The 23,807-nt window shown below is 31.6% G+C and overlaps 5 protein-coding genes across 5 annotated transcripts; 3 read left to right on the forward strand and 2 right to left on the reverse strand.

Annotated features, from left to right (window-relative positions):
* Nucleotides 1–5,690: 5,690 nt before the first annotated feature.
* Nucleotides 5,691–9,947, forward strand: LOC105650949 (ferric reduction oxidase 7, chloroplastic). Its single transcript, XM_089723260.1, has 9 exons — nt 5,691–5,934; nt 6,164–6,260; nt 6,602–6,805; nt 7,035–7,269; nt 7,539–7,866; nt 7,947–8,151; nt 8,253–8,511; nt 9,202–9,634; nt 9,744–9,947. The coding sequence occupies exons 1-9, from the start codon at nt 5,691–5,693 to the stop codon at nt 9,911–9,913; spliced, it is 2,175 nt and encodes a 724-aa protein (XP_089579386.1). The 3' UTR covers nt 9,914–9,947.
* A 637-nt stretch (nt 9,948–10,584) lies between these two features.
* LOC105650929 (GCN5-related N-acetyltransferase 8) lies at nt 10,585–11,570 on the forward strand. The gene has a single exon (XM_012237896.4). The coding sequence runs from the start codon at nt 10,678–10,680 to the stop codon at nt 11,371–11,373; it is 696 nt and encodes a 231-aa protein (XP_012093286.1). The 5' UTR covers nt 10,585–10,677; the 3' UTR covers nt 11,374–11,570.
* A 303-nt stretch (nt 11,571–11,873) lies between these two features.
* LOC105650930 (hevamine-A) lies at nt 11,874–12,918 on the reverse strand. Its single transcript, XM_012237897.4, has one exon. The coding sequence runs from the start codon at nt 12,875–12,877 to the stop codon at nt 11,987–11,989; it is 891 nt and encodes a 296-aa protein (XP_012093287.1). The 5' UTR covers nt 12,878–12,918; the 3' UTR covers nt 11,874–11,986.
* A 5,522-nt stretch (nt 12,919–18,440) lies between these two features.
* On the forward strand, nt 18,441–20,322 carry LOC105650931 (lysM domain receptor-like kinase 3). The gene has a single exon (XM_012237898.4). It carries the CDS (start codon nt 18,683–18,685, stop codon nt 20,030–20,032), a length of 1,350 nt encoding a protein of 449 aa, XP_012093288.1. The 5' UTR covers nt 18,441–18,682; the 3' UTR covers nt 20,033–20,322.
* A 404-nt stretch (nt 20,323–20,726) lies between these two features.
* ZR3 (Zim17-type zinc finger protein) lies at nt 20,727–23,543 on the reverse strand. Its single transcript, XM_012237899.3, has 2 exons — nt 23,378–23,543; nt 20,727–21,341 (listed from the first exon to the last, which is right to left on the reverse strand). Exons 1-2 carry the CDS (start codon nt 23,472–23,474, stop codon nt 20,863–20,865), a joined length of 576 nt encoding a protein of 191 aa, XP_012093289.1. The 5' UTR covers nt 23,475–23,543; the 3' UTR covers nt 20,727–20,862.
* Nucleotides 23,544–23,807: the final 264 nt, after the last annotated feature.

The raw sequence follows: 23,807 nt of genomic DNA on the forward strand, positions 1-23,807 counted from the left end.
GTAATTTCTAATCTATGATCAATCAACTTATATATATATCCAGATAATTTACACAAGCAATATATCCACCAACTCAATTGAGTTGCATTCAATTTATTTATTTATTTATTATTATTGTTATTATTTTGGTGAGGGAGATAGTGAAAAGAGTGAGACTCAAATGTCGTGTTCATTCATGCCTATGCATGAATTGCATTCATTCAATGCATACTGATGATTCGGCTCAGATCCATCGAACCAAGGATAAAAATTACAAATCAAAGTTTTTAATGATAGACCGAACTGAACTAATATTTCTATTTGTAATTGAACTTACTCAAATCGAACCAGTTGGTTCGGTTAATTTGGACCGGTTTTTGCGATGTCTATTCGTTTTTAAGCCTAAGTAAAGAATTTTTATGAAACTAACTCAACCAAATAACAATTTCGTTGAAACCGGCTAACTTGACGTCCCTTGAATAATTGATCAAACAAAATCGAAATGATTCGGTTCATTTTCAATTCAGTTCGGTTGGTGGTATTACACTCATTGTATCATAATGCCTTTTGGCGGAGTGCGTAGAATAGGTTGGATTAATAGATCGTGGCCTTGTTAGTCCGAAAAGAAAAGGGAAGATTTAGAGAGACCTAAAGAATGAGTAAAAGAACTATGCGAGACGAATAAGAAAGAAGTTAGAGAAATTAAGAGGTTGGAAAAAGAAAAAGGGAGATCCAGAGAGACGTAAAGAAGGGGTAAAGGAACTGTGTGAGAGGAAAAAGGAAGAAGTTAAGAGGAGGTTGGAAAAAGAAGGAGGAGAAAGAGAGAGAGAGAGACAGAGAGAGAGAGAGAAAAAAAAAAAGAGAGGAGAGAGATAGAGTAAAAGTAGTAATTGAAATTTTATTTTATTAGCTTATTAATAGTTTTATACGTCAACTTTATTTATTTATTTTAAATTTTCAGATAGTTTCAATTTGAAAAGAAAGGATTTGGTACAGGTTAAGTATTGTAAGTTTAAATTTAATTGAGTTTGGAACGAGTTCGGATATAGGGGTGGCCAAATTACGATTTCTGGAACCGGAACTTGCGGTTCGGAATCGATCAGAACCGAAACTGGAACTGGTGGGAACTGGAACCGGTCTGAACCAAAACCAAAACCTGTGGCCTACAGTTTGGTTCCGGTTCCACCATCTTTGGAACGACGGTTCCAAGAACCGGCAGAACCGTTTGGAATCACCGATTTTTTCAGTCGGTTCGAACCGATGGTTGGAACCAACGGTTCTAAGAATATTTGAATTCTGTTTGTAACGGCTAGAACCGACGGTTCTAGCAGCTTTTTTTTTTTCAAATTTTTTTGTGAAATCCCCAAATTACCTCTCCTAACAATTACAAACGGTTACATAACGGCTAGTTTCAAGAGTATATATAGAAAAATGTTTTTTTGAATTTATTATAAATACCTCATTCCATTTAAAATCTCTTCACAAAAAATTATCTTTACTCTCTCTACTCTATATTATTCTTCTCTACTCTACAATTTCTCTAATTTTTATTCATAAATTATTGTCCAAAATATTGCAAGATAATTTCTTCAAAGTCCAATCTCCAATTATTTGTCCAAATTATTGTGAATTAATTTCTTCAAATTCCAATTTATAATTATTTTCTCTGATTTTTTTTATTCAATTTTCTAAATTACATATTATTTTTCTATAATGGCAAGTAGAGGAAACTCAAGTTCCGCTAAGGGCAAGGGAAAGATTAGAGAAACACAATATTCATCTATTATTACAAACGACATCTTCGCTTTCACTCCCGACCCATATAATCTTGAGGGATATCCAAATGAAAATTTGAAAATTCCAACTCAAGAATCTGAATTTAATGATGAGCATTTACAACAAGAGAAGAGGAAGAGCAAGAGCAAGGTTCACAAGTTTTTCGAAGAGCAAGTCAAAGTTTCGATATATTCGCCATTCATTTCACGAAGAAATTCAAAGGCGACAAAATGTTCGATATAATTTTCAATTATTGTGGAAAATCTTATAAATTCAAATAATTGGGCAGTTATGGATCATTTTGGAAGCATTTGAAGCAAAACATCCAACAAAAATAGGAGTTGATCGGTCTTAAACACAAATTTTCGGGTACGCATCTTCTAACATTTCTTTATTTCAATATTCTGAAAAACAACAAAAAGAAGAATTAGCAAAAATGATTTCTATGGAACATTTATCTTTTAGTTTTTGTGAAAAAGTAAGTTTTAATCAATATTGTCAAAAAGCTTTAAATCCTTCTGCTAAAAAAGTGCCAAGAAATACTGTAAAACGAACTATTATTTCTTTATATAAAAAAAGAAAAAAAGAGATAGAACTTTTATTTTCTGAAATGAAAATTAGTGTTTCAATTTGTTGTGATATTTGGAGTGATCATTGGCAAATGCATTCTTATATGGAATTACATGTCATTGGATTGATGATGATTGGAAAATTCAAAAAGGAATTATTGCATTTTATGCTTTTGATGATAAACACACTGCAAATAATATTTATAGAATAATTATTTCAATTTTAAATGAATATAAATTAACCAAAAAAATCTTTTCAATTTCATTTGATAATGCTTCTGCTAACACTAAATCAATTTGTGAACCAAATATTGGTGGAAAATTTTTTCATATTAGATGTGCATGCCATGTTTTAAATTTATGTGTACAAGATGGTGTAAAAATTCTTGAATCTTTTATTTCTCCAATTAGAAAAGCTATTTTATATTTATAGGGACATCCCCAAGTGATGAAAAGTTGGGCTAAATTTTATAAGGAAAATAAAAAGAGACCAAAATGTTTTTCAAGGGATGTCCCAACTCATTGGAAGTCAATATATAAATTATTAAACGAATCTTTTTCATATAAAGAATTATTGTGCATTTTTTTTACTAACAATATTGAAGAAATTAATTTATATTCACAAAATTGGGATATTTGTCAAAAATTTTGGATATTTTAAAAATTTTTACTGATGCTACATATAAATTTAGTGGAGTTTATCATCCCACATCTTATTTATTTTTTGCCTATATGATTTAATATTGTTAGTGCACTTCAAGAATTTGAAAATGATATTTTATTACAAAATTCTGTTTTATCAATGAAAAAAATGGTTATTTTATTTTAAAAATATACCACCCTTGTTGCTTGTGTATTTGATTCTAGATGTAAATTTGAAGTTTTATTTGAATATTTAACTCTATATTATGAAATATTAAATCTTGATATAGAAGATAATGTTAATATAAATGTAGTATTACATGAAGTTACACAAAATATTATAGATTATATATTGAATTTGTTCAATACTCTAGTTCATCTACTTCTTCTAATTCTTCTCAATTCAATAATCAATCATTCCCAACTAAAAGGATAAGTGTTGGTGTTGCTGAACGTATATTACTACAAAAACAAAAAAGACCCATGGAATCCAGTTCTGTTTCCGAATTTGATAATTATCTTACCACTTCTTTCGAGTTTGGTGTTAGTTTTGCATATAATAATTTTTCAATTCTAAATTGGTGGAGTCGTCACGCTAATACATTTCCAACCCTTCACTAATTGTAAAACAAGTTTTAGCAGCTCCGGTCTCCACTATTACGGTTGAACAAGCTTTTAGTCAAAGAGGAAACATACTTAATGAAACACGATCTCGTATGACACCCGATTCACTAGAAGCACAATCATGCGTGGATGATTGGAGCAAGGCCGAACTGATCTTTACGATAAGTCCTCAATGGGAATATCAACCGGTGGTGGAAATAACGATTAAGGTAAAATGGGTGAAATTGTTACAAGGTAAGTAAGAACTACGTTGCCTTTTATTCCTCTAAACCCCAAGAGGATACGTAGGCAAGCCCTTTTTTTTAAAAAAAAAAAAATTAAGTGCCAACTTTTCTAAACAAAAAATAAATTTAATTGAAGACTTTTTTTTAAAAAATAAATTAAGTTCAAGTCTTTTTTTAAAAAATAAATTAAATTCAAGCATTTTTTTTAATTTTTTAAGTGTATTTTTTTTTAGAAATTATTTCACAAATTTTTAAATTTTAAAATTTAAAGAAAAATGTTCTCCACTTTTTTATTTTACAATTATGCGATTCGCCGAAAAACCGGTCAGAGAACCGACCGGAACCGTCGGTTTTAAAACTGTTAAGGAATTGGAACCGGAGCCAAAACTGTTTGGTTCCAAACCGGAACCGGAACCGTCAATTTTTGATTCAATTTCGAAACCGGAACCAGCAGTTCCGAAACCGTGGCCATGTCTATTCGGATATATATAAATCTCTACTCTGGTTTGGATTTAGGTAGGTTCTTTTTTATAGGTACTCGATTCTCTGCCATCATCCCTAATCGAGAAATGGGGATATTCAATAGGGAATTGGGTGTTTCTAAAGGCAAAATAAGAAATTTTATAGCATGTCCATATGAACTTCACATAATAAGCTGACTTGGAGCTCTTCTATACCATATCGTATGCCACGTGGAAAAATAAATTCCACATTACATGGTCATATTTCAGTAATCAAATCAGATTGAGATAAAAAATGTAAATTTTAAAAAGTTCATATATTTAATTGATAGTGTTTTCTACTCATAGAAAAAAAAAATAAAAAAATTCAGATACTAAGATTATAATTATCCTTTTTTTTTTTTTTTTTTCTTGTAGCAACTCCACCAGCCTTCAGTTAGCTCAATTCATGAAAAACAGGTAGAAGGAAAAAGACAAAAAAATAAAAAATGAAAAAAAAAATTAATGCGATTCCATTCTTGAGCCTGTCGTTTTAATAAATCTAACTTTGACTATGAAACAACTTGCAAGCTGTTTAGTGAAATAAAACAAATGAATTGGAACTTTGAAGGCTGTACTATTTTGTACTGTTGCTCTTGTATTATTCATTTTTTAATGGAATATGTCATTTAATTCTAACCCAACAATTTTCTACTATATATACATATATTTCTTGTTTTGTCACCTTGCTTAATGCGGTATCATTTTGTTTAAAGTCACATGCAAATGTTGAATTTGATTTGAAATTTAAGATTTTTAAATATTGAATTTTGAATTATAAATTTAATATTTATCAATTTAAAACAAAAACAATGTGAAGTTCTGAAATAACATAAATTTTAAATTTCTTTCAAAAAAAAAAAATTTAAATTTATTCGACATCAATCATTTTTAAACGTATAAAATTGTTTGTGAATTTCTTTCAAAACTAAAACTATAAAAATACAATTAATCTAAACAATAAATTTTATTTGAACGATGAAAAAAAAGAGATAGATCCTAACAATGGCAGTCTGTGTTTACTTTTCCGTTTTTTGTCTTGTGTTTTCCATTTTATTTTCATTAAAAAAACAAATCTTTAAAGATCACTCTTCTTACGAAAAGTAAAAATATCATTCCTAGTTTACTGTGAAACTTTGAATTTCAATCCCCATTTTTCAGCGGTTGTCTTATTTTTTTCCTGTAAAAAAACAATTAAATAATATCTTCTAACATCTAATTAATTATAATGTATTATAATAAGCATATGACATGTATAACTCATTCTTTAATCACTTAAGTCCAAATATGTACTGTTAACTATTATGTGCTTGGTCTGTATATATATACGTATTGTTGGTATCACATATATAGGAAAAAAGGTTCTTGTGATTAGCATGGGAGAGAATCTTTTGTTTGATGAAGATGAAGAGGTGCCTCTTCTTATTGCTTTGAGAAATGATAGAGTCAATCACACATTATATTTTGTTGTAGTCTTTATAAAATGGCTACTCAAGATACTAATGTGGTTGGTTTTCATGTTTTGGGTTTCTCTTATTTTTTTGTATCCATTGAACTCTGTGGCTGAATTAGTCAAGAAGTGGACAAGTTTAACCGATGCATCCTTTCTTGGCATTTCAGGTTAGCTAGCAAATGAGTCGAGCTGCTCATGTGCAATTTAAAATTTAGCTCGAAAAAACTCAAATAATCTTAACTCAAAAATGGATTTGAGCCTATAAATGAGTCACAATTGTTCGACCATGTATTTTAGCTCGTTGGTAGCCCTAATTTATTCCTTTAATTAACCTTACTTTGTTTATTAAATGTTTCCTTTTGTTTTCTTAACAAATTCTGATTTTGTTAATTGCAGGAGGCATGTTTCTTGTATTTAGCGGCCCAATTCTTGTTATCACATTTCTTTCTGCACCATACCTTATTATTTCTAGCTTCGAAGAGAAATTCAAATGGTATTATGTTTACAGTGAAATACTTTTTGTTACTCCAATACTTGTTATATTTGGATTTTCACATCCTTTAAAAAAATTATTCAATTTGTCTAAGTTACAATAGATTATTGAGTGCATTGACTGTAATATTCCTAATTTGAGGAAAAAATCTCTTTTTTGAGGAAAAAGAATAATAAAAGAATTAATATTCCATTTGTAACCTGGGAAGCGTAAAAATCTAGCTTGGTTGATTGTTATAATTATCCAACTTCCTAAGAAGTTTATGAAACAAAACTTCTTGAGTTACAGAAATTGAAGTTTAGGTTTTTTTTTTTTTTTTAATAGGACTGTGATTTATGTAGGAAGAAGAAAGGAAGGGAAATTCCACGTTACAAGTTATGGACATTTCCTGTGGTGGTGGGCGGGCCATTAGGAGTGGTCTGTGGTGGTGAGGCTATTGGGATACTCGTCTTTATCGTTTATATCATTTGGGCTGTTTATGCTCATACAGTGCGTAATCTCAAGGTGGCAGAAGACTCTCAATTTACACAACAACAGCAGAAAATGTACATTGCTTCCAACTCCTCAATAGCTTTTATCTTTATTTCTCACTTATTGCTATGCATATGTAGATACTAATGCATGTTTAACAATCCTCTAATTGAGAGAACTTCTAGGCTAACTACCGGTCAATAACTAACTTTCTTTCTTTTGTAAATTGCATTTTAGTCCCTCAAGTTTTTATCCATCGTTTTTGGCTGAAATCAGGCAATAATATTGGATTTGCATTTTCAGTTCATTGGTGCTAGAATTGACGGGATTAAGCTTTGGTTCAATTGGAATATTTTGCTTGGCATTTTTGTTCATTCCAGTTGCAAGAGGATCATTTCTTCTCCAACTCATCAATATTCCTTTCGAGCATGCTGTAAGGTATCACGTATGGCTTGGACATCTCACAATGGTGATGTTCACCTTTCATGGCCTTTTTTATGTGATTGCATGGGCAAGAGAGGACTGTCTCCTCACCAAGGTAGGTCTTTATTAATTTATTAATCCACCCCGTAGAGCGTAAAGGTTTTTTATCCCCCCAACAAAAGTGCTTGTGGAGGATCAAATTAATTGAGTGTTCTCATCATTATGAGATTAATGTCACTTACCACCCTAGCCAACACCTTATTAATTGATTCTTTTTTCTCTTTTGATATATATAACTTTGTTAAAGAAGCTTTAAATAAAGAAGTTACATGAAAATTGTATAATTAATTCATTATTCTTTTTTTGGATTTCTATATCGTGCAGATATTAGAGTGGGAAAATAATGATATTGCCAATCTTGCTGGAGTTATAAGCCTTATGGTTGGCTTCCTGATGTGGATAACAGCACTATATCCAGTGAGGAATAAGAGCTTTGAGCTCTTCTTTTATATTCATCAACTCTATCCCATCTTTCTTATCTTCATGGCTCTACATACAAGTGATAATTTTTTTGGTATAGCTGCCGGAGGAATATTTCTTTTCATGCTCGATCGTTTTCTCAGATTTTGGCAATCAAGAAAGACAGTCGACATAATTTCAGCAACATATCTTCCTTGTGGAACCATAAAATTCATCATTTCAAAGTCTAAAAGTAATTGAATAATTATATATATTTCAATGTATATATTTCACCAATTTTTGACCTAATTATGACCTTCATTAACTTTACAGATCTTCACTACAATACCCTTAGTTTCGTTTTCCTCAAAGTGAATGAAATATCTTGGCTACAATGGCATCCTTTCAGTGTTTCATCAAGTCCGAGAAATGGAGAATCTCATTTTTCACTTCTCATAAAGGTTTGTGGAGGATGGACAATGAAAATTACAGCTTCCATTGAAGGACCTTATGGCCATGCAATATCATATCACTTGATGTAAGTATATACGCTCTAATACAATCATACTAACATAATTTATATTTTTCATTATAGGTTAATTTAGATGACTAGATTTTCTTTTTACTTTGTTTTTATAGGTACGAAAATCTTGTTTTGGTAGCTGGTGGTATTGGGATTTCACCATTCTTGGCTATATTAAGTGACATTCTCCACCATATTAAGCAAAAGAAAGCTTGTGTATCAACAAATGTTTTGATAATTTGGGCGACCAAAAGATCAAATGAAATTGCTTTACTATCTACAATCGACCTCGGCTCATTATCTCCAACATCACTATGCAATGAGCTAAATCTTGAGATTATTATTCACGTCACCGGTGAATCGGAACCTCCATTGGTAATTGTTTCTTTTTGCATAATTTCAATTGTTTCTTTTCTCTTTTTTAGCAGTAAAGTAGTATAACGGATCTAGCAGTTTTTACTTACCATATTATAGGTGTGACCACGTTTCAAAACTGCTAGTTTCGGTTTTAAAACCGGTAATTGCAGTTATAAAAAATGTGAAACAAAAAAAAGAACAGTTTTTAGACAGTTTTGAAATTGTCAGTTTCGGCTTTATTTTGATTTCAAACTGAAATCAGATAATTCATTTCAAGTTTTTAAAATTCTTTTTTAGATTTGTATGTTGAATAAAAAAATAATAATGAATATTACTATTAAAAAAAACTAAATCAATTTAATAAAAATTTTTATAGATAAATTATAACAAAACAAAAAAAAAATTGGAAGTTTCTTTAAGAACCTATCTTTCACGATTTTAAACGTGAACCGCTGGTTTTATATTAAAACCGCTGGTTTCGGTTTCAAAAAATAAAGAATCAGAGCCAAACCTTAAATACACAGTTTTAATTATGGTTTGGAACCAAAAACGTTAACCACGATTTAGTGCCAATTTTAACCGGTTCGATTCCTATTTGAAACCAAACTTTGCTCATGCCTACCGTATTAAGTTCACTTCCTCAGTTTAGGACATAAGGACTATCCACGCCTGGTGCTATTCTCTCACCCACAATTGTTTAATTTGCAGGAAGAAGGTGAAATTGCTTCAAAATCAAGTGCTTTTGTCTACAAAAATGGCACCCCAATAATTGGAAGTAGATGTGATATATCCAGTCTTATTGGACACAAGAAATGGTCAGGATTATATGTTATCTTAACTACAATTGGCTTTGTTCTGTTAGAAAGTTTGGTAAATACATTTTATATAAAACCCTTGATCATTCCGTTAGGATGGTATTCTGGGCTTATATTTCTAACAAGTATGGCTATGAGTGTTGTAATTTTTGGGGGTATAATTGTTGGTTTATGGCATTTTCATGCAAGAAAATATTCAACTGCTCATAAGGAAGATGATGGCTTGTCACTATGTTATGATAACAATGTAGAACTTAAGGATGGATGCCAAGAAAAGCTAGCAAATTTTATGACCATTCAGTATGGATCAAGGCCAAATTTCAAAGGTAAAAGTTTTTGAAATGTCTAAATTAAGCTTCTATCTTGAGCATGTAAGAACAGATTCTTGATTTTATGTATTGACTTTGAGTTTATTTTTTGTTTGTAATATTGCAGATATTTTGGCAGTGGTGTCAAAATGTTGGGGTTATGTTGATGTGGGTGTTCCTGTTTGCGGTCCTCCAAGTCTTGGGTCAAGTGTTGCTAAGGAATGTAGGTCGTTAAATATGCAGAGACAAGGCCATCATCCAATATTTCATTACCATAGTCATAGTTTTGAGTTCTAGTTGCACTTGCATAAAATGTGAAGTGGATAAATTAATGGAGATGGCTCTTTAATTCTTCAGTTGGATTTGAGAATCTCATGAAATTGCTTTTAAAACATCAAAATCTTTTTTTTTTTATTCATTAGAAAGTCCAACGAGTTAAAGAATAATATAGTTCCTACTTTTGAACTATCGAAACAATAATTTTATGTAAAAGTTGAAGCTTCAAAAGGAGAATCGAGAATTTTTCTTATAGGGATTAGAGCAGTTTTCCTTGGAGATGGAAAATTCATCCCAGGTTTTATCAATTTGCAAATTCTTCCTCAGTTTGTTAAAAGAATGAATTCGGCTGATATTACGACAATATTGCAAAATAAGAAGTAATCTCTTTTTTTTTTTTTCACTCATCCAACTGGTGAATCCTCTCGTAGTTAGGAGTTCTTAAACCCGAGACTTCCCTCTTTCTGTAAATGAGAAGATCAACCCGACACGTAAAAAATCATTAACATAACCGTTTGAAATGAAATCGGCCATGAAATTAGTTTGAGTGCACGACTTCATCTCCACTAAAAGAGAAAATCTGAATACTGGCATTTATGGCCCATTAAATTTGTTGGGCTAAGAAGGCTTACCCTTCCTTCCCCTGCAATGCCCACGAGTATCCCTTTCCACCTTTTGGACCGACCCAACCAGATATAAGAAGAGGAAGAAACCACCCACTCCAGCACAATCCAAACCCTCACCACTTCTCTAGAAAACTCCCCATTTTCCAATTCTCCAACAAAATGGCCGCAGCTGCACCACCTCCTCCGCCGACTCCTGCGCCATCGGCTCCCACCGGTCTTCCAGACTCTGATTCTACCCCCGTCGGCCACCCACTCTTCTCTAGGATCCGCCTTGCTACGCCGGCCGACGTCCCTCACATCCACAAGCTTATCCACCAAATGGCGGTATTCGAGCGGCTGACTCATCTCTTCTCCGCCACTGAATCTTCTCTCTCCGCCACTCTCTTTACCTCTCCACCATTTCATTCTTTCACTATTTTCCTTCTAGAAGTTTCCTCTAACCCTCTCCCTAAAATCACCTCTCATTTCGCGCCTATTGATCGTATTATTCAACTTGATCATCCGATTAATGATCCAGAAACCGAAACGTTCAAAAATGGAAGCGATGATGTTGTGGTTGCTGGATTTGTTCTGTTTTTCCCTAATTACTCGACCTTTTTAGGAAAGCCAGGGTTTTATGTGGAGGATCTGTTTGTTAGAGAGTGTTATAGGAGGAAAGGTTTAGGGCGGATGTTGCTGTCGGCGGTGGCAGGACAGGCAGTGAAAATGGGGTATGGGAGAGTAGAATGGGTTGTGCTTGACTGGAATGTGAATGCTATAAAGTTTTATGAAGAAATGGGGGCTAAGGTTTTGCCTGAGTGGAGGATTTGTAGGTTGACGGGTGAGAATCTTGAGGCTTATCGTGATGCCATTTAAGGGTTTTGCCGCCACGGTCAGTTAGGGGCTGAAAATGATGTAATTATTGGGTTAATATTGAAGAAGAAGAAGAAGAAGAAGAAGAAAGATGGTTAGATTTTCAATTACATGTAGCTTTTGATGTTTGGTTTCTAATTTCCAAGTGCTTTAATTAGTAATTGCGGCATTTAGATTAATGATATTAATCTTACTTTCCATGAGTTTTCTTACTTGGAAAAGAAAACTAATTTAGATTTTTTTTTTTTTCAATGTGGATGTTGTTTGTGCTCTGTATTGGCTAAACCAAAAGAAAGAGAATTCTATTTGATATTTTGTTCTCTTCTTTACAAACTGTGGAAAACTGTGCAAACCGATTGAATCAAATCGAATTGATACAAAACATTAATTTTGAAAAGTTAACAGTTTGATTTGGTTTTTCAATTGAAAATATCTTTTATGTAATTATAATATTTAATGAAAATATTTAATTTCTCTACACAACACAAAATAACACACACACACACACACACACACAATATTATATTTATGTAGAGAGATATTACTACAAGTAGAAATACATATGAATATTTGAACTCCCGTAAAAGGGAATTTTGTAAAAAAAAAAAAAATGCAATTACACAGTGCTCTTAATGGCCTTGCTGTAACCAGTTTCATCATCATAATATTTAGACCAAAGCATAACCCCTCCATACTTAGCAGAACCCTTAATTGCAGGAAGAATTTGAGAAGTAAGATCTTCTATAGGAATAAACCCACTCCCAGCTGCATCAGGAGCAGCAGGTAATCCCAAGAAAATCTTATTCGCAGGAATACTCGAAACCCATTGCTTCCAAGCTTCTTCAAGGTTAGTAATACTCCCAGAAGAATACTGACATGGAGGATTATTATAAAACTGAACCCAAACATAGTCAAAAAGACCTGTTTTAAGTGCATTTCCTACCCAAGCATCAGGAAATGGGCATTGAGGAGCTGCGGTTAAGTACACTTCCTTACCTTTCTTGCTATAAGCTTTAAGAAATCTCGAGAGATCATCCCAATGTTGATTTGTTCCTCCTTCAATGTCAAAATCAATTCCATCCAAAACCGCTGGACCGAGTGGCCGAGACGAAGAATAACCACCTAAAAAGTTATTCCAGAGATAAGCAGCAACTTGTTTAGCATCCTGAGTTGATGCAAGATAGTAACTCCCCGCTCCTCCACCAATAGACAGCATTACCTTGATACCTTTAGCTTGACACGATTTTATATCAGAACTTAAACCTGTGCAGCCATTGCTGTACGGATCGCAATGGCCTGACAAATCGATTCTAGGAGTTTGGCCATTGCCAAATGTGGGTAGAAATGCTATGTTTACAAAATCGTAGTTCCCTGTCGCGCAAGTCTCCGCTAAGGTGCCTTCGTTTCCATTTTGACCCCAATAGATTGCTATTCCGCCTGCATCAGAGCCTGGAATTAGTGTCAGAATTAGTGGTAAGAGGATTGATAGTGAGATTGTTGAGACCATTTTAAGATCCTAATTAAGCTCAGGATTTGCTCTTTGTTGCTTGAAATTGTTTAAAGCACAGCTTTTATAGAGGAAGCTGATGAGCTGTCTCCAATGGCCATTACTGTCTGTTTCTTTGTTGTAAGAGTCCGTGAATGAACAGTCACTTTGTTGTTCCTGATATGGATGAATGTTAGACTGCTAATTTGAAGATTTATAGAGCAAATATTTATGACACTTTGTGTAAAAAATGCCGAATCAGATGCATGGAACACTACCTTGGTTCTATAATACTTATCATATTTGAGAAAATAATTTGTTTTAAAATACTTGTCACGTTTATAGTTTTAATGAGTAATAAATCTTATTTTTTTTCATATTTACTCATTGAATATGACCAATAATTATTACTTCAATTAAATGATTTTTTTTTAGAAAATTAGTATTGAATTAAGGATAATATAGCCAATTTACTGAATAATTATTGTAACTTAAACAAATTTAGTGATTTAAAATACGTAAAATTTCAAATATGACAAGTATTATGGAACCGAGGTAGTACAATCTAATTTTATAATTAAATAAAATTTTAATCATTTATTTACAAGAAATGGCACATTAATTAGCATTTATCTGCTTTACATGATTTGTTTGCTAATGTTGATCCTCCATTGAAAATGACAAACACAACATATACAAATGGGGTTTTGGTTGCCAATCTTTTGGTCAATTTAATTAATCTCTAATTCTTTATTAGATGTATAATTGAAATATACATCTAAAAATAATAGGATGTGTTTGTAAAACTGTAAACTGAGTCAAACTCGAGATATCTTGAATCCTTTTGTATTTTAGTATTCCAAATTTCTCCTGTAGCAGCTAGTTAAGGTCAGTCTCATAAATATTTGTTTCTTTTATCCACCTCCAGCAAGCAGAGCCTACCAATTTTTTTTAGATTAGCAATTAATTACTTTGTGACTTGCAGCTATCCCGTAAACCAACAGACCGAGTTGAGCTTGAATTTCGCTGATTCAGATGTATTCAAACTCGAAATTTAATTTAACTCATTTGTAATTTATATTTTATAAGTAAAAAATATATTCTTTTTACATATTCAAACTCGAAATTAGTCGTTATTGAAATATATTAATAATTATGCTTTAGTTTAGCTCATTAAGCTGATGGATATTTTCCTATTTAGACTACTGATTCTTTTATCTCACCTTCTAATAATTTTCAATGTGACAGGAATGGGTCACCTAATTTTACACTGAGTTCATCATTTTAGCCTTTAAGAGACTCATTTTCTTGCTGGGAACCAAATCCAAAACTTTATGGTTCAACATTCCTTTATTTTATATCAATAATAAAATATTGTTCATGTAATCTATTCCAGTTTCAATACCCATTGAATCATGTCAGTGCACCTTTGGCAACAACCCATAACAGGGAAACACATTTATTAAGAGAGTTAAAATATTTATCCTCTATGGCCTGAAAAAAAAATTATACCTACTAGTTTTATATAAATAAAAAACCTAATTAACCTATAGGTTGTAGCTCAGTTGGCAACGTAGGTTGCGTATATAGAAAGGCTGATCGGGTTCAATTTCCACTAAATATACTTGTAGGAAGAGACGAAGAGCCTTAACCGTAACTAGATTCCGAGCCATATTAGACGGTACCTAGTGATTAGGTCCGGATATTGGTGGTTTACATAAAAAAAATTGCCTAATTAACCGACTCTATTATGCGTTTTACCAACTCTGCATGTGTTTTAATTTTTTTTTCCAAGAACACATAAGACAAAGACATAATACACATTTTTTTAAAAAAAATAATAAAAGCATGATACACCTTCAATTATAATTACATAATTTTGATAAAGTATATTAATCCACGTATGTTATACATTACATACCCTATGAGCAATATGAGATTTTGAAAAAATCAATCATCATATTTATTACTCCCTCAGTCCCATTTTATTTGCTTGTTATTTTCTTTTTCGAATGTTTCAAAATGTTTGCAAGGTTTCTAAATTTATATATTTAAACAATTACTTTTTTCATAATAACTTTTATATTTATTCATTAAATGAAAGACTGTTATTAATATCTTAATGAGTTAAAAGACAAAAAAAAAGTAAAATAATTTTTATTGATTAAATTCTTAACGCATATGTTTTATCAATCATGCAAATAAAATTATTGTAATCACATAAAACTATGGGAATGGATGGCCCCTTAAATCCAAAATTCATTTTCTTTATAAAACTTTGAATGTTTTTATAAATTGATCTCTCTAATTTTTTAAAATTTTTTTAATCCCCTACTTTAGAGTGAGAATATAAATTCATTTCCATTTAAATTTAATTTTTTTTTTTTAAAAAGTTGAAGTATACCACTCTCCCCTCTCTTCGTTATGTATAATCTAATTAATAGAATGCTCAAATTTTTTATTTTTTAATTGTAAGTGTGAGGTAAGATTTTACAAAACAAAGGACTTAACGCAGCTTTAGGCCTCCATGAACTGTAAAGATTAAGGTTAAGTCAAATCTCCCACATGGGTGGTTGATTTTATAACCCATCATCATAACTTTTCATAATAATAATAATAATAATAATATATTGAATAACAATTATTTTCTCTTTGAAAAGAATTATTATTGTTCTTATTATTATTAGACCATTCAATATATCTCAGTAAGGATCATTTTTATGCTCCAATCAAAAGAATCTTCCATGTGTCCATAACCAATCGGGAAAAAGGAAATGATAGTATTGGCTCAATATATAACCACATGTCACAGCTCATCCATAACCTTTTTTATCCGGAATAAATTTCAATTTAGGCCTTAAACTTGTAATATTAGGAAAAAGAATCATATTTAATTTTTTGGGGCAAAGAACACCTCAACTTATATCAAATGATCCAACTTTAATCTGATTCACAAAAATCATACGCGTGTAATAACGTGGTCAATAGATTTAAAAAAATAAAGAAAAAAAAATTATTATATTAGTGAAAATAATAGTGACAAAGAAGATTCAAACTCGAAACTTTATATCAAATGATCCAACTTTAATCTGATTTACAAAATCATATGTGTGTAATAACGTGGTCAATAGATTTAAAAAAATAAAGAAAAAATTATTATATTAATAAAAACAATAGTGATAGAAAATACTCAAACTCAAAACTGTACGCTCTTTATATAAGTGCGAAGAACAATCATAAAAAAAATTTTGTTTATACTAACAGGCTTTGTAGATTATAAATTTTTTTAAATTTTTGAATTTATAGTATGCATAAATAAAAAATAAATAAATAATAGTATTGAAAAATACTAAAAGAGTTTAACAAAAACTTTTAAAATTTATTTGAAAAAATAAAAAAATAAATTGAAAGTTTCTTAAATAATCCTTTTTTTTTTCTAATATAACACATATGGTTCCAAACAGAGGCAAAACTGAAAATATAGGTTGAAAAAATTTATGGTGAGCGACCTTATAATATCATGTATTAATATCATTAAGTTAAATATTTATGGATCATTTACCAATTTGAATTCAATAGACTTTTCCAATTATTTCAATAAGTTATATTTAGATAATTGAATTATTTGTACTCATGCATCCAACTCCAAAACAAAAATAATCTCATATAATCATAAGTATACGGAGACTCATGGTAGTCAATATATATCCATATATATGCTTTTTATTAATAAATCAATAAATCATTTACTAATAATAATCTTTTAACAAAAAAATTTAAATTATAAAATATCCTAATTATAATTTATATAAAGTAAATATTTAATTGTAAATTTATAAAAATTTATATTAATAAAATCTAGATTATCATAATTTTTGTCCTACTTTATTTTTTATCCGTCCCCAAAATTATTATGCTATTTTCTTTTTTGGAAGTAGATAATATTTAAATTTTATTATTTTATTTTTATTTAATATATTTTTTAATTAATAAATATAATAATCAAACTACTACATTATCATTAATTAAATCTTGATATAAATAAAATTAACGTATCAATTTTTAAATTTTCAATAAAAATCTATTTAATTAAATAATTAATTAATTTTAAGGATAATTTAATATTAATCATTTAATTTTTAAAATATTAATATAAAAATATATTAAGAAGAAACGAAAACAAATTATAATTTAACTATGGGAAAATTATTATTTCATCCCTGAGGTTTTACATAATTATTTAAGTAGTCCTCGACATTTATACATATATTTATAACGTTCCTGAGATTTGCCACCGTCATATTAATTGGTCATTCTGTAAAAAAAAATACACTTTTTCCGTTAATTTTGAGAAGAAAAGACGAAATTATCCTTTGAAAAAATAATTATTTCGTCCTTGAGGTTGCCATAATTATTAAGTAGTCCTCTACATTTATACAAATATTTATAACGTCCCTGAGGTTTACTTCTGTCATATTAATTGGTCCTTCCATAAAAAAATACATTTTTCCCGTTAATTGTGAGTGAAAAAGACGAAATTATTCTTTATAAGTTTTTATTGACATTATTATTAATCTCTTTCCTCTAAAATACCTGAAACTCACATTTTCACCATCTTCCTCAACCCAACGCAGTCTTTATTGCCACCACCGTGTCAATGAACACTATCATCTCCATAACCAGATTACCACCAAAACTAAAACCCAACATCCAAACTCAATCAAGCCATCATCACCCTTCATTCATTTATCTCTCTCTCTCCTTGATTAGAGGATTTAGGTTAGTTTGGCTATTCTATTAAAAATTAACAGCAAAAAGTGTGTTTTTTGTACGGAAGGACCAAGTAATATGGGAAGTAACCTCATGGACGTTATAAATATTTGTATAAATGGCGGAAACTACTTAAATAATTATGGCAAACCTCAGCGACGAAATAATTATTTTTCCTTTTAGTTTTGTTGGTGATCTGGTTATGGAGATGATACTTGACAGAGACACGGTGGTGGCAATGAAGACCGCGTTGGATTGAGGAAGATGGTGAAAATTTGAGTTTCAGGTATTTTAAAGAAAAGGGATTGACAATAATGTCAATAAAAACTTATAAAGGATAATTTCGTCTTTTCAACTCAAAATTAAAGGAAAAAGTTTATTTTTTTTTATGGAAGAACCAATTAATATGACGGAAGTAAACTTTAGGGACGTTATAAATATTTATATAGATGTCGAGGACTACTTAATAATTATGGCAAACCTCAGGGACGAAATAATTATTTTTCCAAAGGATAATTTCGTCTTTTCCTCTCAAAATTAACGAAAAAAAATGTATTTTTTTTACGGAAGGACCAATTAATATGACGATGGCAAACCTTAAGAACGTTATAAATATATGTATAAATATAAAGAACTATTTAAATAATTATGTAAAATTTCAGAGACTAAATAATAATTTTCCCTTTTAACTATATTAATTAATCTATTACGCAAGACATAAATTATGAGACATTTGAAGGATAGTGGGTAAGAGACCTTGCTAATTAACCTTGACTGGACCAACCAATAACCAATAACCGCATGTGTGCAAAAGCAGTACATGGAAGACTCTCGCGTTATGTGACACGTATTTGCTCATCAAGCAAAGACGTCATTAGACCATCACCATCTTCTCTTCCATCTTTCTTTTCTTCTCTTCCAGATTCCATCTTCATCTTCTTTTAAGTTTTTGACAGGGACAAAATTACAAAACTAAACTAAGAACCTCCAAAAATATTCTTTCTCACTCCATTTTTCTCAGTTTTTTATTGTTTCTTGACCAATCTGGTTGTTTTTATGCCACCTCCCGCCGCCGCCTCCACCAAGAACCTCTACAACATTATTTCTCTTGTTCCAATTATCCTCATGTGTAGATCAAAAAAGAGCACAAACATAATCCAATCTCTAACCCCAAAATCCCACCATTCAAAATCACCTTTTAAAAGAAACCCATCATCATTATCATCAGAATCATCCTCTACCAATTATCCATCATCCTCCTCCATTAATTTCTTTTCTTCAAGTTTCAACACCTATTCAAACCCATATTCTTCTTCTTCAATCCCATCCAAAAAGTCTCTAAAAACCTTAAAAGAAGCTTCTCTACCAGAAAGCCCTAACATTTACAACTTTATTGAAATTTGTAGGGCCACAAACAACTTTCTATCAAAACCTTTTTCTTCTTCCTCTTCTTCCACTTCTTGGCGCTGTCAGATTCGCCAGAAAGAGGTGATTCTTACCCAGCGAAAATTCCGTCACCGTGACCCAATCCAGTTACCGGAGCTCCAACAACGGTTATCCACAATTTGCCGGAGTCATCACAGTAGTTTAGTTAAGCTTCTTGGCGCCACCACTTCAGGAAATTGTATATATCTTGTTTATGAATACGTTCATGGGGCTAATTTAGCTACTTGTTTAAGAAACCCACAAAATCGTAATTACACGATTCTTTCAAATTGGTTATCCCGAATGCAAATTGCTACAGATATTGCTCACGGGCTCGATTACATCCACCATTGTACGGATTCGGGTTCAGGTTCGGGTTTTGTGCACAACCATATAAAGTGTTCGAGCATTATTATAACTGAAGATCCATTAAACGCAAAGATTTGTCATTTTGGTACGGCGGAGCTTTGTGGAGAAATTGATGGAAGTGAAAGAAGGTCAAGAAGTCTTGACCGGAGTGACAGTAAAGGAAAGAAAATTGAAGGGACAAGAGGGTATATGTCGCCGGAATTTCAAGAAAGTGGAGTTGTGACGCAGAAAAGTGATGTGTATGCTTTTGGAGTGGTGGTTTTGGAGCTAGTGTCAGGGGAAGAGGCGTTGAGGTATGTGTTTGATGAAGGGAGTGGAGGGTTTAGGAGAGTTAGTGTTATTGAGAGGGCAAGAGAGGTGGTGGGTAGCGGTGAAGGCGGAGGCAATCGTATTAGGAGTTGGGTGGATAGAAGATTGAAGGATTCTTATCCGGTGGAGGTGGCGGAGAAGATGGTCTTGATTGGGTTGGAGTGTGCGGAGGAGGACCCGGAAAAAAGGCCGGATATGGAACAAGTCGCCGTTAGAATTTCAAAATTGTATTTGGAATCAAAGAATTGGGCAGAGAGAATTGGTATGCCTATTGATTTCTCTGTTTCTATGGCCCCCCGTTGAATTTTGCAAGAGTCTATAGCTTTTTCTTCCATTTTTGTTTTTTCAATAAGAATACAAGCACAAGACACAGACAGAGCACATCATGTAAAGCCTTTAGAGGTTTTTGATCGACTAAGTTTTTGGTTTAGTTGATTCATACGCTAGATAGCTGATTTACACCTCTCTCTCTCTCTCTATATTTATTTATTTATTTATTTCGTATATATTCAAGTTGTATGTTTAAGAAATTGTATAGCGATTTTTTTTTTTCTTTTGAATTATAAAAGACTAAAGAGAGATTTTTATTTGCATTTTGAAGGAAATACAACATAGAAAAGAAATTAAAAGGCTGAAAGCAAAATATCATACGACTCAAATCTTAGTTTGTTTATATTTATTTGGAGCTTTGAGTTGAACCTGAATCAACTTCAAATTTATTGTTCAGGCTTGGGTTGTTTTCAAAGGTTGCTTGCAGTGGTTCACAAGCTTAACTAGTTTACAAAAATTACATAAACTTAATCTTAGTTTCAATTAAATTGCATTTCTCTTACTTAAATTTGTGTTTGTTGTAAATTTTATCATGTAAAAAAATATTAACATACAATTATGTTGAAATGTTTTTGACCATTGCCCACAACAGCATTGCCTGAAACCTGCTGATTTGATTTCTAAATCAGAAGTCAGTAAATCATAAGCAGATCATTCATTTCAAAGGTACAAGAAATATGTAATTTTGAATTCGAAAAGCAGATTAACAAAATAATCAGGTCATAAATCATGTTATTTCGTTAGTGTAAAGTTCACAAAATTGATTCTCTTCTATAGGGTTACATTACATGGTAGCCGAAGTTTTACTTGCTTGAGATGTTGCTTCCAGCTAAATCTTCCAGAGTTAAATTCAGCGTATCAATAGAACCTTTTTTAACTTCCTCCCCACGAGCAGCTAGGAAATCCTCGATGCTTCCCGGTTCTCCAAACCACCCGAGGTGATCTGCGATCAGATGTAGGTTATTACAGCCACCACAACGTGCAACCACTACACCTTTCTCATATGAATCGCGACAAGCTGTCTTTATGGACCTTGTCTCACAGACCTTGCAGGTGAAGATCATTGCAAGATCATGCCTTGGTGATGTTTTCAAGTTGGATATAGCAGAGTGCTTCACAGTGGAATTCTCATTGCTGTTTATTTGTGAAAGAATGTTTACAGGGTCGTTGTTGGGCTTCAAAGAATTGGTTTCATTATTTTCTGCATTGTCGTCTTGTGGTTGACTCGCTGGATTTATTCGTGTCTGAAACCACCTTCTATAAAATTCATCCCTAGTGAAGACTGAACTTGCAGAAGTATGATATGATTCAGCCAGCAAGGATTTTATGCACAAAATGAAATGTCTTAAGGCACAAGATAATAGGCATCATATTTCAATGAAATGCAGAAATATCACAAGAAGAGTTGCTGCTACCATAAATCACATTTGGTTTGCTCTAAATTGGGAACAACAGAAAGAAATTCTTGAAATAGTATTCCAATTTTTATTAGGTTCACAAGGAAGCCCCCCTTTTTTTTATATATATATATTTTTGTACTTAAACAAGTTGAATATACATTGAAATGATATCTATTTTTCACTCTACCTCTTAATATAACCGAAAAATTCTATTTAGTAGTCTAAGACGTAAACTTCAAATAGTATTCTTCTAATTTAGGCATCCATTTCCAGGGTGAAACAAATGTGCACCAAAGTTCAGGAGCAATCTATTCCACTCATGACTCATGCACAGAGAAACACACACAGACACAGAGAGAGTATTTGACACAGTAAATCAAAAATTGTTTTCTGCTAAATTGGTGTCCTAAATATCATAAATATCTTTCAGAACCAACAACTATCAATCCCTGCAGTCCCATTATCCCATGTAAGACTAGTACATTGATTGAATAAAGGGCTTTAGACTTTAGCATGTTATTAAATTAAATTCTCATCTTACTCTAAAGCAATAAGACCATCAGCATCTCTGTGTTAGTATTTAGTGAAAGTGGTTAACGGTGGTGATTGAAAATATTACTAAATTGGTGGTGATTAAAAATATCACTCAATCCTAAAGTAAAGTCTCAAAGTTGTCATACTATTATCTGCTGCAGTTTTCATAGACGGCTTCTTCCAAACATTGAAGAAAGTAATGAGTACGGAATTCAACCCAACAATCAGTATATGCCTAAAAATCAATATAACAGCATTCCATCTGTATAGTAACTTAGAATTATAAAATCCATCACTTCCAACTACACCAAAGTTAAACATTAATATTTTTTTCACCGAAACCTAAAGACTCCGAACTTCATGAAGCCCTTCACAAATATCAGCAATGGCAATGCCTATTGAATAAAAGCTTGTTTGACAAAACTGTCAATTCAATCCTACTGTGACAAACCTTCAATACACCCCCATGAACGAAATGAGTAAACAAAGAAGAAATTTAAACAAATAATCGACAGAAACTAAATGATAGTTTACTTATTACTTAAGCACAGACAACACTGACTAGATTGAAATTGAAGTTGAATTCAGCTGATAAATGAAAAACAGAGCCAAGCTAAAGGAAACCTAACTGATCAAGCATTTCAATATGATAAGCTAAAGGCTCAAACCCTAAATCTGAATTAGGCTTAGGTCAATTAATGCACTATAAACTTGCCATCAACATAGGCAAAGACATTTCCTTTCTAAATCTTATAATTCACATTTCCCAAGTAGATGGATAACATAAGCTGGTAAAAATGCTCCAAGAAACTTAAAGATAAACAAGCTTGACACTCTAATATTAGTTTCATCCCTTAACAGTGTTTAAAAAAAAAAACATCTCGATTGTGCATTAATAATCTAAGATTTTTTTCCAAATTCAATCATCAAATCCTAGTATTTAGAATGTCAAAAAATAGCACATTGATGGTAATCTAAAGTTAGAAATTTTGAATTGTTCGCAGAAACTTATTAAATTAAATTCTCATCTTACTCTAAAGCAATAAGACCATCAGCATCTCTGTGTTAGTATTTAGTGAAAGTGGTCAAGGGTGGTGATTGAAAATGTTACTAAATTGGTGGTGATTAAGAATATTACTCAATTCAAACAGGCTCTAATTTTCTTGTGCTAATTGCTAAACCCTAACAATTTCTGAATGAGCTAAATCAATCAATTCACATGATTTTTGTCATTTTTACTTTAATCAGTAACAAACCCATATCCCTTTTTCGCTATAAAATCCAAAAGAGAAAGAATCTAAAAGATTATGAACAAAACTCCAAGCTTATCAAACACAAACATAAAAACAAGAACTACATCGAGCGAGACACGGAGAACAGTTACCTCTGTTTAAAGGAGCGGCGGTACATGGCTGATTACTATTTCGTGAGAGAGCAGTAAGTACCCCCCTCATTTGAAAGATGTTTCTAGCTATCGCCATAGGAAGTTGCTGTCCAAGCTCGCAAGTTACTGCTTTCTGGTAGCCGTTTTAAGAAACGTATGAACTTGGCCTACAAGTTTTATTATGTATTTAAAAATAATAATCTATTTTTACAGTCTTTTGGTTTGGTTTTATCTTCTTTGCAAAATTTAATCTTTCGATTATTATTTTATTAGGTACTAATAAAATATTATATGGGAGATCTAGAAAAAGTATTTACACATAATCATCAATTATAGAGTTATAGAGCATTTAAAAATGCCTAAAAAGAGTATATTATTGCAAATGACATTATATAACACTCATGGATTATTTAATAATCAATTCTCAATC

This window comes from Jatropha curcas, chromosome 6 (assembly GCF_041381405.1).
Source record: "Jatropha curcas cultivar XTBG-Jc1 chromosome 6, XTBG_Jcur_1.0, whole genome shotgun sequence".
NCBI lineage: Eukaryota > Viridiplantae > Streptophyta > Magnoliopsida > Malpighiales > Euphorbiaceae > Jatropha > Jatropha curcas.

What these genes read in the sequence shown, in the direction of transcription:
- LOC105650930 (XM_012237897.4), bottom strand. Translation starts at nt 12,877, where the DNA reads ATGGTCTCAACAATCTCACTATCAATCCTCTTACCACTAATTCTGACA.
- LOC105650931 (XM_012237898.4), top strand. Translation starts at nt 18,683, where the DNA reads ATGCCACCTCCCGCCGCCGCCTCCACCAAGAACCTCTACAACATTATT.
- LOC105650949 (XM_089723260.1), top strand. Translation starts at nt 5,691, where the DNA reads ATGGGAGAGAATCTTTTGTTTGATGAAGATGAAGAGGTGCCTCTTCTT. An exon ending in ACACAACAACAGCAGAAAAT is followed by an intron (nt 6,806 to 7,034) that starts GTACATTGCTTC and finishes TTGCATTTTCAG; the next exon opens with TTCATTGGTGCTAGAATTGA. An exon ending in GTGAATCGGAACCTCCATTG is followed by an intron (nt 8,512 to 9,201) that starts GTAATTGTTTCT and finishes TTTAATTTGCAG; the next exon opens with GAAGAAGGTGAAATTGCTTC.
- LOC105650929 (XM_012237896.4), top strand. Translation starts at nt 10,678, where the DNA reads ATGGCCGCAGCTGCACCACCTCCTCCGCCGACTCCTGCGCCATCGGCT.
- ZR3 (XM_012237899.3), bottom strand. Translation starts at nt 23,474, where the DNA reads ATGGCGATAGCTAGAAACATCTTTCAAATGAGGGGGGTACTTACTGCT. An exon ending in CGCCGCTCCTTTAAACAGAG is followed by an intron (nt 21,342 to 23,377) that starts GTAACTGTTCTC and finishes CTGCAAGTTCAG; the next exon opens with TCTTCACTAGGGATGAATTT.